The sequence below is a fragment of the Xyrauchen texanus genome, chromosome 11 (genome assembly GCF_025860055.1).
Source record: "Xyrauchen texanus isolate HMW12.3.18 chromosome 11, RBS_HiC_50CHRs, whole genome shotgun sequence".
Taxonomy (NCBI): Eukaryota; Metazoa; Chordata; class Actinopteri; order Cypriniformes; family Catostomidae; genus Xyrauchen; species Xyrauchen texanus.
In genome coordinates this window covers 19003945-19017801 of record NC_068286.1, presented here as the reverse complement: position 1 = coordinate 19017801, position 13857 = coordinate 19003945, and the positions used below count along the sequence as shown (strand labels likewise).

At 36.0% G+C, this 13857-nt stretch overlaps 1 protein-coding gene across 1 annotated transcript in view; it reads left to right on the top strand.

The window, feature by feature from the left end:
• Positions 1–13857, top strand: part of LOC127651188 (polypeptide N-acetylgalactosaminyltransferase-like 6) — a 388215-nt gene that overhangs the window by 107615 nt on the left and 266743 nt on the right. Inside the window, exon 3 of the mRNA XM_052136900.1 lies at positions 13073–13181. Coding sequence (XP_051992860.1) covers positions 13073–13181 — 109 coding nt within the window. The remainder of the gene's footprint in view (positions 1–13072; positions 13182–13857) is intronic.

Below are 13857 nucleotides of genomic sequence, written 5' to 3'. Positions count from 1 at the left end.
CCAATTTTGTTAGAAGTTTATACAGATTCCTTAAAGAATGGAACGCTTCCATCAACCATGACACAATCCAAGTCTGATTCTTAAAAAGGACAAAGATCCAAGCGAGTGTAAAAGTTACCATCCAATTTCCCTGATCCAGCTAGATGTAAAACTTTTGTTAAAAATTATGGCTAACCTGTTAAATAAAGTTATGACATCTCTTATACATAGATCAGGTGGGGTTCATTCAGGCCGTAGCTCTTCTTATTACATTAGGCGTTTCATTAGTATCATGTGGTCAGTAGCGAATGATCAGTCTCCGGTCGCTTCCATCTCACTTGAGGCCGAAAAGGCATTGGATATGGTAGAATGGGATTATCTTTTTAAGATTTTGGAAATGTATAGGATCAGGAGTATATTTATTGGTTGGATTGAGTTACTTTATAGAGCAGATTATATTTTATTATTTGTCTTTGACACTACCAAATCTATGCCTTGCCGTTACTGTCCAGTAACGGTCTTCCAGCCGGTAGCATTCCAGTGGCCCAAACAGGGCATTAAGTATTTGGGTATTTTATTCCCAGCAAATTTGTGTTATTTAGTTAATTTTGACCCTTTAATAAAAATAATTTCGATCGATGTGGACAGGTGGGCTTCATTACATTTATCGATGACTGGGATGGTTAATGTTAATAAAATGGACTGTATCCCAAAATTCAACTTCCTGCAACAGTCACTCCCTATAGATGTTCCCTTTCTTATTTCAAAGCTACATTTCAACAAATTACATAGGCCAATTGACAAAGGTGGGCTAGGCCTACCCATGATTTTTATTTATTATTATGCGTTCGTCTCAGGCATTCATTGGACGCTTCCACCTGAAAGAGCCTATCCCTGGTTTAATATTGAACAAGAAGCCCTTGCCCCTATTTCGCCATTGCAAAGCATTCCTATCAAACTAACTGGAGAAGTTAAGTCACAAGTTAAGTTATTTTAAATTTGCATGTGATTTGGACAAGAGTGGCCAGAGTATTTAATTTGGATATTTATTTAAATGTTGCCTCAAGCATATTGCTTAACCCAAAATTATTTATCAAAATGTCCCCTTTCTGTTGGTCAGAGTGGATTGTGAGGAGGGTTACTATATTCGGCAACCTGTATGAGAGTGGAGTGTTGAGATGTTTTGAGAATTTGGGTTATGATTTTGGGATTCCCAGATCTCAGTTTTATAGTTATATAGAGCTGCACCACATGCTCTGTACTGTTTTTAGGAGTAGCAACCCCCCCCACCCCCACCCCCACCCCCACCCCAAAGCAGCAGATACTTTGGGTGAGGTGATTACTGCTTTTGGGAAAGGTCATGAGGCATCAGTGTATTACTCCCTGCTAATTCAGAGTCTGGGGGATGGAGATTTAACTTCTATAAAGAGATTATAGGAGAAAAATTTGAACTTGGTTGTAAGGGAGTTAAGATGGGCCAGGAGGAGGCGAGAACCGGCTTGTCAATATAAATATTAATTTAATGAAAACTTAAACCAAAACACACAAACATAAACACACACATGACGGACATGTCCGTAATTCTCTCTCTCTCGAACCATCGTCACCGGCCGCCTTTATCCCTGACGCACCCCATCAGGCTGATAGGGGACCGGGCGTGCGACATTCCAGCCCGGCCCTGCCCCCCCTCCGCTCCACATTGGTATTGGAGGAAGGAGTGTTGACTAAGATTCTAAAAAAATTGAAGTCTGCATCTAAAGGTGCAATGTTCCCCTTATGCAATTTAAGATTTTACATAGATTGTATTGGACCCCCTCTAGATTATATAGGCTTTATCCTAAAGACACTCCTACCTGCTGGTGATGCCAATCAGAAGTCGTAGACACAACCCATGTATTTTGGGGATGTGTTAAGATCCAAGATTTTTGGTTAAAGGTTCAGAATTATTTGTGTGACGTTTTGGGCACTCAAATTTTACTTTGCCCAGACTTTGTATTTTCACTTGCACATGTACATACACCATTCTACTGTATGTTATATGTCCTATTTAATTGTAAAAAAAAAAATATTATATATAATTATACTCTTATCTTTTTTTTGTATTCTGTCTCACTGTAATGTTCTGCGTGCACATGTTTCTCCTATCACCAAAGAAAAAATTCCTCGTGAACGTGAGCACACTTGGCATTAATGCTCATTCTGAATCTGATTTTAATATTGAAGCGGTGATCTGCTGAGCACTCTTGAACTGTTAGGTCCTGTAGGTCCTGTAGTTACACACGGATACTCCAAAGGTTGCACAAAGGCACTACAAAATGTGCTCATTACTAAGCGTGCTATGAGATGACTCTGAGGAGGCTGTGTGTTGGGCTTTTCTCTCTCTCAGCAAGAACAAAGCGGCACTGGTCCTTGTGCTGAGCTCCTGCTGAGCTGCTCTGTTCACCCAAGGACATATACATGCCTTTGAGTGCACCAGAAACCCTTGCTCAAATACAAACATAGCCCTCTTAATCAGATTAGTTTGGGATTTATCTCTAGAATTCAGCCTCACATTTCTCTCATTCCCTGGTCTATTTCACCTGGTCCATGGTTTCAAGGTGATTATACTCTTCTCTATGTGTGCCTGTTTTTCTCTGTATCCAAATGCATGCATATATACGTGCGGCAGTGTATTTGTGTGTGCATAAAAATGCGTTATTTGTTTATTGTATTTTTTTAATTATGAACATGAATTATGCAGTAAAAAGAAAAGCAATTATAAGCTGGTTTTATTTAGTAAAAAAACACTGTTAAGATGTAATGAATGTGCTTTCATTCATGAGTTGCCAAAGGTGTTCCTGCCGCAAAGCTGTTTTATTTGTGGGGAAAGGCTTTTTGGAAATAAAAATCAAGCAGCAGAAAGTAATAAAGTGCTCGATAATAATGAGAAAGCTGCATATTATGGGCCATGCACTCACATCACAGATGCAGTGCAGCTTGAAGCCAAGTTGGAACAGCGAGACACTTGAAAAAAATAAAAAAAATAAACGAAAACTTCAAAATGAGAAGAGGCTGAGCACAGCATGTTTAAATGCGCCGGGAAAAATCTTTTCAGCTGTTGTTGATCTCCACGTTCACTTTGGCTAATTAGATTTTCAAAGCTCACAGTGTGGTATATTTGCCTCTAATCAAAATCATTAAACATATCTCTCTGTGTTGATATTCTATGCAACAGCCATTACTGTCAGAAGTAATGATGTGATCACAGTAGAGGCAGAGAAACTGCATGGATGCCGTTTTTATCCAAGAATATCGCTTGCATTGCATCAAAATGCTCATTTAAAGACTATAAAAGGCTGTTTTGTCAAGTTGTAGCCTTTATAACTGGAAAAGAAATGTCAGTGTTGGTCTTAGATGAGGCAAATATGTATTAGCATGACAAAATTCTTAGTCTCATATGGTTAGATTTTTGAGTATTGACATTCAGTCTGGTCATCATTGCAGTATATCGCAGACGTAGAACTGCCCACATAGATGGGAAGGATGTAATTTGACTAACTAAAGAATTTTAACAAATTTTTGTCATCCAATTTTTTTTTAATATTCATATAATTCCGCAGTAGTCTCTGCTGAATGTTTCAGAAATAATTCCAAATAAATGTAAAATGTAGGGATGAATTGATATAACATTTGTGTGCAGATATCAATATGTGATTATTTAGAACAACATCTGCTGATGTTTTGTTGGTTCAGATTTTTTATTTTTTTATATTACCTCGTTTCAAATAATAAAAAAAAAATTATATCCCACAGATTATAAACAAGAATGAACATCAGAGGGTATGTTGATAGATAAAATATAATTTAGTAAAATGTGTCAACTCTCAGGTAATCTGTTAATCTTGAAATTACATGGAGAAATTTAATGGGGAATATCTTGTGCTTTGGATCTGCACCTGCACACTGCTCGCACACATATCAAGTGACAATTGTGCGCCCAGTCTATTCTGAGCAATCAACATTACTTTTATTATCGCAATATGCATGCCTTGCGATATGCATATTCCTTTGTAAATGTATCATTTTTAAATAACAGTAATACTGTATATTGTGGTGTCTCATCAGTGTATCTCCTATATAACTTTTAAATCCTAGACACTTCGTTTCCTGACCTTGTCCCCTGGGAAATTGTTTAAGGCCAGCTAATCAGATTTGTACTGCTGATTTAAGCCAACACTTGCCATTTTTGCATGCTGTGTGCATTAGAGGGTTTGTAAACTGTTCATGCGCAGTGAGTGGATGTGCCGTCTGAGGCTGAAAGTACTAAATTCTATACTTTTATAATATTCTTAAAACAGATCCTGTTATCTGTTTTCTTAATTCATAAAATTCTTCTTTTTCTACACAAGTTCTACAGAATAGATATTTCTGTTTCTAATCTCTTACTTTTATAGTTTTAGAACAGTATTTGAAAGTAAAGTGGAAGCTCTTCAAAGAGACAGTGACAAAGAGAGTGAGATTAAAAGAGATGCCACAGAGGAGCAAAAGAGAAATTTGAAGTTTTTAATTTCATGAGGATGATCCAGGATAAATAAGTCCTTCACAAATTAATAGTCATATAGAAGTAAAGTTTAAAAGCCTAGACATTAATCAAATTACAGACATGCTGTGACCATCAGGAAAGTTTCAGGAATTAAATAATGTGCTTTAGGTGTGTGTGTGTGTGTGTGTGTGTGTGTGTGTGTGTGTGTGTGTGTGTGTGTGTGTGTGTGTGTGTGTGTGTGTGTGTGTGTGTGTGTAAATATCACAGTGGGTGGCTCTATGCTCTCCTGTAATTTCAGCAGATGCTTAATCTCTCTCCAGAGGAGGTGGATGTTGCTCATGCTGAACAGGATCAGATCTGGAATCCCTCTCCCCACAGGGGTACTGGAGGTTAAGTAAAAATCAAACTCAGCAGCATGTGATGCACAAAGCATAGCTGTACTTCACAGCAGTTTTGGGCAAGCTACTCAAAAATTGTAGCTAGCTAAGCTTCCAACTACTCAAAAAAAAAAAAACATTTGTTCAGCTAAGAATAAAGCTAAACCTCAGAGGAAGTAGTTGGACTACAAGCTACATGCCAAAAGTAGCTAGCTATATAAGCTACTTCATTTTTTTTTTTTCAACCAGATGGACAGAGCAAACTGTCATAGACAAAGCATTTAAAATACTTATCACATGATGTTTATCTAAGCCATGGTGGAGTATAGTGCAATACAGCATCTAAAAACAAAACAAAAAAACATGTCAATTCATATTTATGCAGGCAACCTATACAAACCCATATAGTCAAAATGAAAAATCACTATTTTTACAATTTGTTTTTAATATTTATACTATTTCCTTTATAAACCCATGACCATTTAAACATAATTTCCTTTGTACATTCCTGTATAAATATTCAAACTATTCATTTTATCCTGTAATTCTGTCTTGCTGTTTTATTTCTGTTTGTACAAGATGCTTCTGATCAGAGGCCAAATTATTTGTGTGTGTCTGAGCACATCTAGACAATAACAATGTGAAATCTGATGGTATCAGATGGTAATACCATGGTACTTTGAGATACAGTTACCGTATATCTGTACTATTCTGTATTAACATGGTGCTTGAAAGTACTGGCAATTTGATATATGATTACCATATTAAAATACTGTACTAAATTTAAATGGTGCTTCACGGTCATTCAAAGAATACTATGGTACTACTACGGTACATTACTAAATTATTAACTTATTCATATACCATTGTGCCCCCAGGTAATGGAATATGTCAAAAAACATTGTAATGCCATGGCACTTATTTTTTTTTACATGTTTTCGTGTAGGCTACTAAATGTTTTGATACTCTTTTGGTGGTAAAATGTCTTTAACTGCAGTGCCGTTTACAAGCTGCACACATGTTGAACTTAATAAAAATCAATAAATCTTCATCACATTTGCACATTTTATTTCCATTGACTGTAGATCCACTGCAACAGCGTTATCTTTATTTTCCATGTTTTAAATAATTTTTTTTTAAGAGAATTTTGGCAAGTGAGAGAGCACACCAACTGATTCAGCAGCACATGTGTGAGCTTTCTGAGTCATTCAGATTGAAATGTGAACCAATTCAGACTGCTTTGCCATCAAGTGTGACCCAACACAGCAGCAAATTATTTTATTGTACAAAAGTAAACAAAAATGTCCTTATAATCAAACATTGAAATGTTTTATTTCTTTATTCTATTAAAGCTGTTAAAGATGTTAAAATACTTTCTCTCAGCGTAATATACAAAGACAAATAATTAAGATATTTTTTGGTTAATTTTCTCGAAAACTGTAAAGACTGGACTCTGTGATGCTTTAAAATGTTCTGTTTGTTTTGAGCGACTCCTCCAGCCCGAAACAACATATTTGACTCAACCAATGTTATGAATTTGGGGCAAGACTATCTTTTTGATCAACAGAATACCGAGTGTATTCGAAAAGCAGTTACTCTCTTCAGCTTTAAGTGACTAAATCACAGTACAATATAGTGATTAGCACAAACCATGTTTATTCTTATAGAAAATGAGCATACATTTAATGTAATCTGGTTTCTTTAATCTTACATACTGTAGTTCTGTTCATGTTTTTTGAGGAAGAGGGAATGCCAAACAACCTGTCCATGTTGGCATCTACACTACCCCATTTGGCTTGCTTCTAATAAGCAAAAGAGGAATTTGTGCCAAAATAGAGTGCAGTTTGAGTGACAAGTGGCCTATGGTTCTCTCTACCATTTTATGAGCCTATTTTTTTGCTATTCTATAGATGGTATGTTTGCACATAGCATTGTTTTTTTCACTGCTGTCTTTGAACCTCTAAGAAAAGGCCTACGACCCATGTATTGAGAACTGCTTGTCTCACACAAACAATGTGTTCAGCTCTGGCTCTTTCAAACTGAAACCATTCAACCTGCTTTACTGTTCATGACCTATGTATGGCTGTAAACAGAAGTGATGACAGATTCAACCAACATTTCCATTAGGGTAGGCACTGCTTAGTTCACAGGTGAAAGAGATAGGCTGTTCTGCACCAGAAACAGGACAAATTATGTGGTTGATCAGAACTCAATGGTTTCTCTTCACTGGAAATATCTTTCCTGCTGTCATTTGAACTTATCATGAGTCAAATGGTCGCAGCCGAGTCAATGATCCGTCTGTGATGCTCTGATGTTCAGATGCTCTCATTAGCTGCTCCTACTTCAGATGACCATTTATTCTTGGATAATGATGTATCCTGCAATCCACATCCAGTGCTTGCAAATCTACTGGAATATCTTAGTTGTTCATTTTTTGTTACCTGTCTTATTATTTCGTATCCCCTAGATACAACCATGGAGAACCTAATTCATGTCACACAATAGAGTGTGAGCAAGCATGTTATTTTGACATTGTGCTGATTAGGACTGGGTAGATACAGATTTCTGATTCGATTCATTATCAATACATATGGGTATTGTTCAGTTATGATGTCCATCTTGCTTATATTTTTAAATAAATTCTCTAAGCTATTAATTATAAAGTGGACCAGACTAGGCACAATATGAAAATATTAATGTTTCTAATTATATTTTATTAGTTTTTCATTATTTTGGTCACATTTTAGCTTTTTAAAATTGTACAAATCTATATATTCCATTAATAATTATGATATTATTGCATATAAAATATTGTGTTACATATTTATTGTTTACATGCATAATTTGTAAATTGATTTGTTGAACACATGCTAAAAATCAGTAGGCTACTGTCGGTTGTTCTGTAAAACGCATCTGTAAAAGAGTGCATCTTAACATTAGAGGAATCGAATGGCTTTACCTCATTGGTGCTTTGCGTGAGTTGCACAGATGTTTATTTTGTTGTTTTTGATCAACAACTGACTGTAAAGAATGGAAAGGGTATTAAAAGAGACATTATTCAATGACAAATGTATTGTGCAGATCTCATCTTTGAAAACACATTATTACACAAAACAAGTCAAACCAAATTTTACTCTCAACACGTATTGAAAGGACCTCGTTGCTGAAGATCTTCACCACTATACTACACAATCACTGGTGAGTGAAATCTGAGCATTACCAGCCAGTGGGTAATTAGAGACATTCTTTGTTGCATAATGCAAAATGTGGTTGCAAATTAGGGATTTCCTCCCATTGTAGTTTAGTGTTGAGCATTGAGTAAAAGATCGCTCTTGGGATTAAACAATCAATATCAGTATAGTTCAAATGAAGATTGGGATGCATTGGAAAATCAATATTTTTACCCAACCCCCTCGCTCCCAATTTTATGCAAAACCCGATGATTATGATATAATCATGATTATATCATAATCATGATCATGCATGTGCATTTTCAGAGCATTTAAAGGGCTTTAATGAAAGAAAACCTGTCCTTTAGTTAACATATCACAAATTTGCTTATTGAATAACTGATCAAATAATGGTGTGGAATCGTCATGGTTACTGTCATAACCTCCATTCCCTGATGGAGGGAACGAGATGTTGTGTCGATGTAGTGACACTAGGGGTCGCTCTTGAGAGCCCCGAACATCTCCTATTCTTGAGAAAAGGCTGATGAGAATTGGCGAGTGGAATTTGCATTCATAGGGGTATAAAAGAAGCTGGAATGCCACCAATTCAGGTTTTATGCTGAGGAGCCAGGACAAGGTCCGTCCAGTTCAGCGTCTAGTACAGTGTTGTGGCAAGAGGGACACAACATCTCATTCCCTCCATCAGGGAGGATGGATATTTAATATAGACAATGCCATTCTAAAATTACCTTTAAAAAGACAAGACTTGAGTTATTTTTTTTCTACCCATTTTTCTCACTCCCTTTCTTTTATAAATTTAAAATAAAATAATAAATATTGTCAGTAGTGATGAAGCATACAGTCGCTATTTTGCTTTATAAAACAGTGTTTTGTGTTACTAATGAACAACAAACACATTGAAACACAAACACATATTTTCATTCATTTCAGATGGCAAAGACTTTGAAGAAGGTACCAGTGTGAGAGTAATGTATTAAAGTATCACCATGGAAAGTAATACTAAAGTTCTGCACAGTTGTACATTGAGTATAGTTTTTATTCAAATGATACATTTTAAAAACGATTGGCTGGTTAATCATCTATTTTCCCAACTTAGTTATCGTATAGGCAAAACCCACTATTGGTCTACCTCTAGTGTTGAGTAACCCAATATTTAGACTCATGTCTTGATTGTTTATGTTTAGATAGATCACTCTTTCCACAACAAGACAAACATTCATTCACTCACAAACTTCGGCCAGCTTGATGGAATAGTTCCTGACAGTTGCACATAGCTTATCCTTGTCCTTGTGAATGGTGTCTTGTGTAGTTTAGTCTCACCTCTGCTTACACCTACTTTAGGCCATTCAGAGGCTGATTTTTTATCAAACAAAGCTCAGCCACCACAGGCCATCACAATGCCAGCAGAGAACCTACGGCTGATAGACAGGACTCAACACATTCAAAACCAGCTGTGAGGAGGAAGTTGTGAATGGGGGATGTGTGGCAATGGGGATTTTGGACAGCACTGCTAAACGACGTAATTAGATAATGGTTCTGGCAGCATATGAAGCATCTGCTTGCTTATCTGTAGAAAAAGAAAATCTACAAAAGATTATATTATGAGATTAGAAAAGAAATATTATGAGAAAATTGTGGAGAAAAACAGCTGAGAATTGCAGGGAGAACAAGTGTGCCACATTTGCAGTTGTTGGCCTTTAAATTGCACACTAGTGAGGGTTTATATGTAGCATTTCTGCTGAAGTAAAGACATTGAATTTGTTCAAATTCAAACAGTATTTTTTTTTATACAGATTTATTTAAAAAGACAGAGAACATGGAGCACATGTTTGCTATTTTATAGCCAATTTCAGAATCATTCTTGAACCATCTTCCAATGTGGTTTTACTCCAGTAGTGTTTCTGTTAGACACTTTCTAGGGGTCCACATAAAGGTAATCCATACAAATCGAGTGGTTTAATATATGTCTTCTGAAATGACACAATCAGTTTTGGGTGAGAAGCAGACAAAATATAACTCCTTTTTCACTATAAACATAGACATTGCAGTCTCCTTGGCGCAATCATGATTTGAAACTTAATTACACTTCTTCGTGCTTGACGCATGTGCAAAGCACTGAAAAAAGGCCTGTGCTGTTTGTAACAGTGCTTTAAAGGTGCAGTATGTAAGATTCAGAAACCCTTGTTATTAATGGCACCTGTGGCCATTAAGTGAACTACAGACAGCTACCTTTTGCTCATGCTCACGCTCGTGCACACACTCCATAGAGAACAATGACATAACAATGCCATGATTCACCGGCATCATGCTGATAGATGAGGTAGCATAATTAAAATTACACATTTATGATTGTTTTACTACAAACTTTGAGACTAAACTAAAACCACTTATCGGCTAACATAGCATACTGATACACACATACAGCTACATACTACCAAACTATACCAGACAGTTTACTGTTGCTCTGCACTGTTATGTTGCACTATTGTATGATTTGTATGTGATATGTTGTACAACGATCAAGAAACCAGTGTATTTGCTTAACTTTATTCTGTATACCTGACTTTTAGTATAAAGAGAAGATCGTTTAAATTATTTGAAAGTTACGAATAAAGGTAGCTTGCAATTCCTCAGCGTTGGCAGGCAATATGAAGTTAGCTAAAATTACACAAATCACTCCTTATGGCACTATATTTCACAAGCTTTGCTGTTCTGTAAGCTTACCTGTCCAATAAGAAGAATACCAATTCAGGGTCGGTTTTGATCCCCAAAACCAAACAAAGATCCCTCCAGGAATCAAATGCCCTGCTGATGTTCACTCTAGTTTTCGTTCGGCCACGATCAAGTTCCCGCTTAACCAGACTAGATTCATAAGATAAATGTTTTTATTTGTATAAATGTAATGTTTTTTTTTTTTTTTTTTGCATAAATCTACATTGTTAATCAAACAATTTTAAACTCTTAATGTCTTTTGTTTTTCAGTTACCAGTCTGTCACTCACTCTGATGTTGTGTCGAAGAAGCAACACTAAGGGTCTCTCTTGAGAGCCTCGCGCATCTCTGAACTTGAGAAAAGGCCAATGAGAAATTGGCAGACAGAATTTGTATGTCCCTCCCCTGGACATATGGGTATAAAGGGAGGGAAATATGCTTCTGTCATTCAGATTTGGATATTGAATGGGAGAAACTGCCCAGGTGTGCCAAGCTTGTAGCATCATACACAAAAAGACTTGAGGCTGTAATTGGTGCCAAAGGTGCTTCAACAAAGTATTGAGCAAAGGCTGTGAATTCTTATGTACATGTGATTTTTTCGTTTTTTATTTGTAATAAATTTGCAAAGATTTCAACAAACTTCTTTCACGTTGTCATTATATAACATTTATAAGAATGACATGTTTATAGTTTCTGGTAATTTTTGACCGGGAACAACTGGAATGTTATTTAATGATGAACATTGCAAAAGGGTTAATAAAGGGATGCTTTAGTTTTTGATTCTTCACAAAAATTCTGAATGTGTTTATGAATCACTTAATGCTAAGTATCACTCTAAATAATTTCTTTAAAATATATCTGTGTATTTTTTTTGCTGGATTAACTGTTTAGTGAATAACGTCTATCAGTTCCAATTTACTCACCAGATTCATCTCCATGACAATACTTGTTGAAAGACAGCATTTAAAAGCACACAGACTTGTTTTGCATGTATGTCTGTAGCATGACATCCTATGAATCCTTCTCTCTCAGAGCATTTCACCTCCATCAAACCATCGCTGCTTCTCACTGCATTAGCACCTGTCACTTCTGAAGAGAGCTGTTATCAGGGTTCTGTCTGTGAGAATGGGTAAATTGTGGATCAAATGGGCCTTTTAGACCTTCTAGTACTCCACTTTTTACATTCCAGAAAAATGTCTATTGCACAAACAAAAGAGGCGTGAGAACAACGGAGGACCATATTGCCGTACTTAAACAGTCTCTGTCCACGGCAAAGCTCTTTTTGCTCTGCCTCATCTTTTGAGATGCTTTTTGATTCCAAATTTGTTCAATCCACCAGGAAAGAATGTATGCTGTGCTGCTGGCATGGTGGAATTGATGGTTGGCACAAAGTCACTATTTCTCTCTCATGAATTTTCAAAACTTCTCAATGGATATCTGTCCAGGAAGGCAAATATGCACCGTGTATGAGCGAGTGATAAAAGGATTATGGGTCGCACCTCACACAACACGCATGAACAAAGTAAACATGAGTAAATTATCATCACTTAGGTGATCAAATCTAAAGGAATATTTTGCCTCAAGTTGAAATATTCTGTGTTTTTACAGGATATTTTTGATGAAGTTGCGCCTAAAGTGATTTCAGCTAAATTAATGTCTGTTCAAACCACACCTTTGATTGAAGTCTTAATAATTTAATTATAGGACAATTTAAGCATGAAAAAGTTACCTCAAAGAGTTCTTTAATATGTGATGTTTCAAGTGATTTAAAGTTAACTCTAATAATTATTTAGTTTGTTGTTGTTGTTTTTGTATGTATTTTAAAGTTTAATGGAAGTCTAGATAAGAAATTTATATCTATACTTGAAAGCAACACAACTGGAATGAAAAGTTTAATAAATAAATGTACATGAATTTCAGAGTTTTTTAGTATTTGGTGTCTTCTTTTTGCTTCAATGCAAAGGCACTTGGGCTGGCATAGACTCCACACATTTGTGCAAAACATGATCCGCTTGATCCAAGAATGATGTTCTAAAAATCATCTTGTGTGCTTCAGTGGAAGCAAGGAAAGCTTTTGTACAGATGCGTTAACATGGCCAATGCCTCGAGTTTGATTAATGACCATGAAAATGAGCAGAATCATCATAAATTGTTAAATATCATAAAACTTTGTTTAGTTTCATGTATACATAGCAAAAATAAATAAAAATATCCATATTTTCAATGGCATCTCAGTCTATTGGACCCACTGCACATAATATCTCACTTTACAAAGTGTCTCTGTTTCCACAGGGCTTCCCACTGGGCTTAAATGATGGTCACATTTATACCTGGACAGACGGTTTGAGAAGAAGAGACTGGCATGATAACGAGAGCATTCGGCGAGATGAACAACGTGTTGGTATGGGCACTAAATTTACTGACATTACAGAATATTTCAGAAATAAGTAAAAAATACAATCCTCATTCTGATAGCGAATTCTTGTTCCACTTAAAGCATATGGAAACATATTATCACAGCGTAAAGGAAAAAAATCCTGGGTAAAGAGGTGTGATTTGATGATGATGTCATTTTCTTTATGGCTTTCATTTGCAGTAGGACATTATTTTAGAATCCCTGCCAAGCCGTCTCTGTAAATCAACTGGTTGCCCCTGTGACTAAAGAGACTTTATTGATCCAGTTGAATTTATGGTTGGTTAATAATGTAAGGGTGTCTTTTTGCAGCATTAAATTTTAGCTGCATTAGGTACTCAACAGTTAAAGAGATAAATGGCTGTCAAGGTATTTTGAATTTTTGAATTATTTTTTTATCCACAATTTTTTTTTTGTCCAGTTTTCAAGGATGCCCAGTGTCCTATCACATTATGCCAAATTCATAGACTTGGTTTCAAAATAAATGACAGTTTAAGTCAATAAGTGAAATTGATAGATTGTCACCACTTAAGGACCTAAAGAAACACTGTTAGTATTGTGCAAACAATAACAACATGTCTCATCTCTCCATGTGATTATGTCACAGATGTAGCAATCCGATGAAATCCACATGTTTTTTTTTTCTCGATATAAATGTTATTGT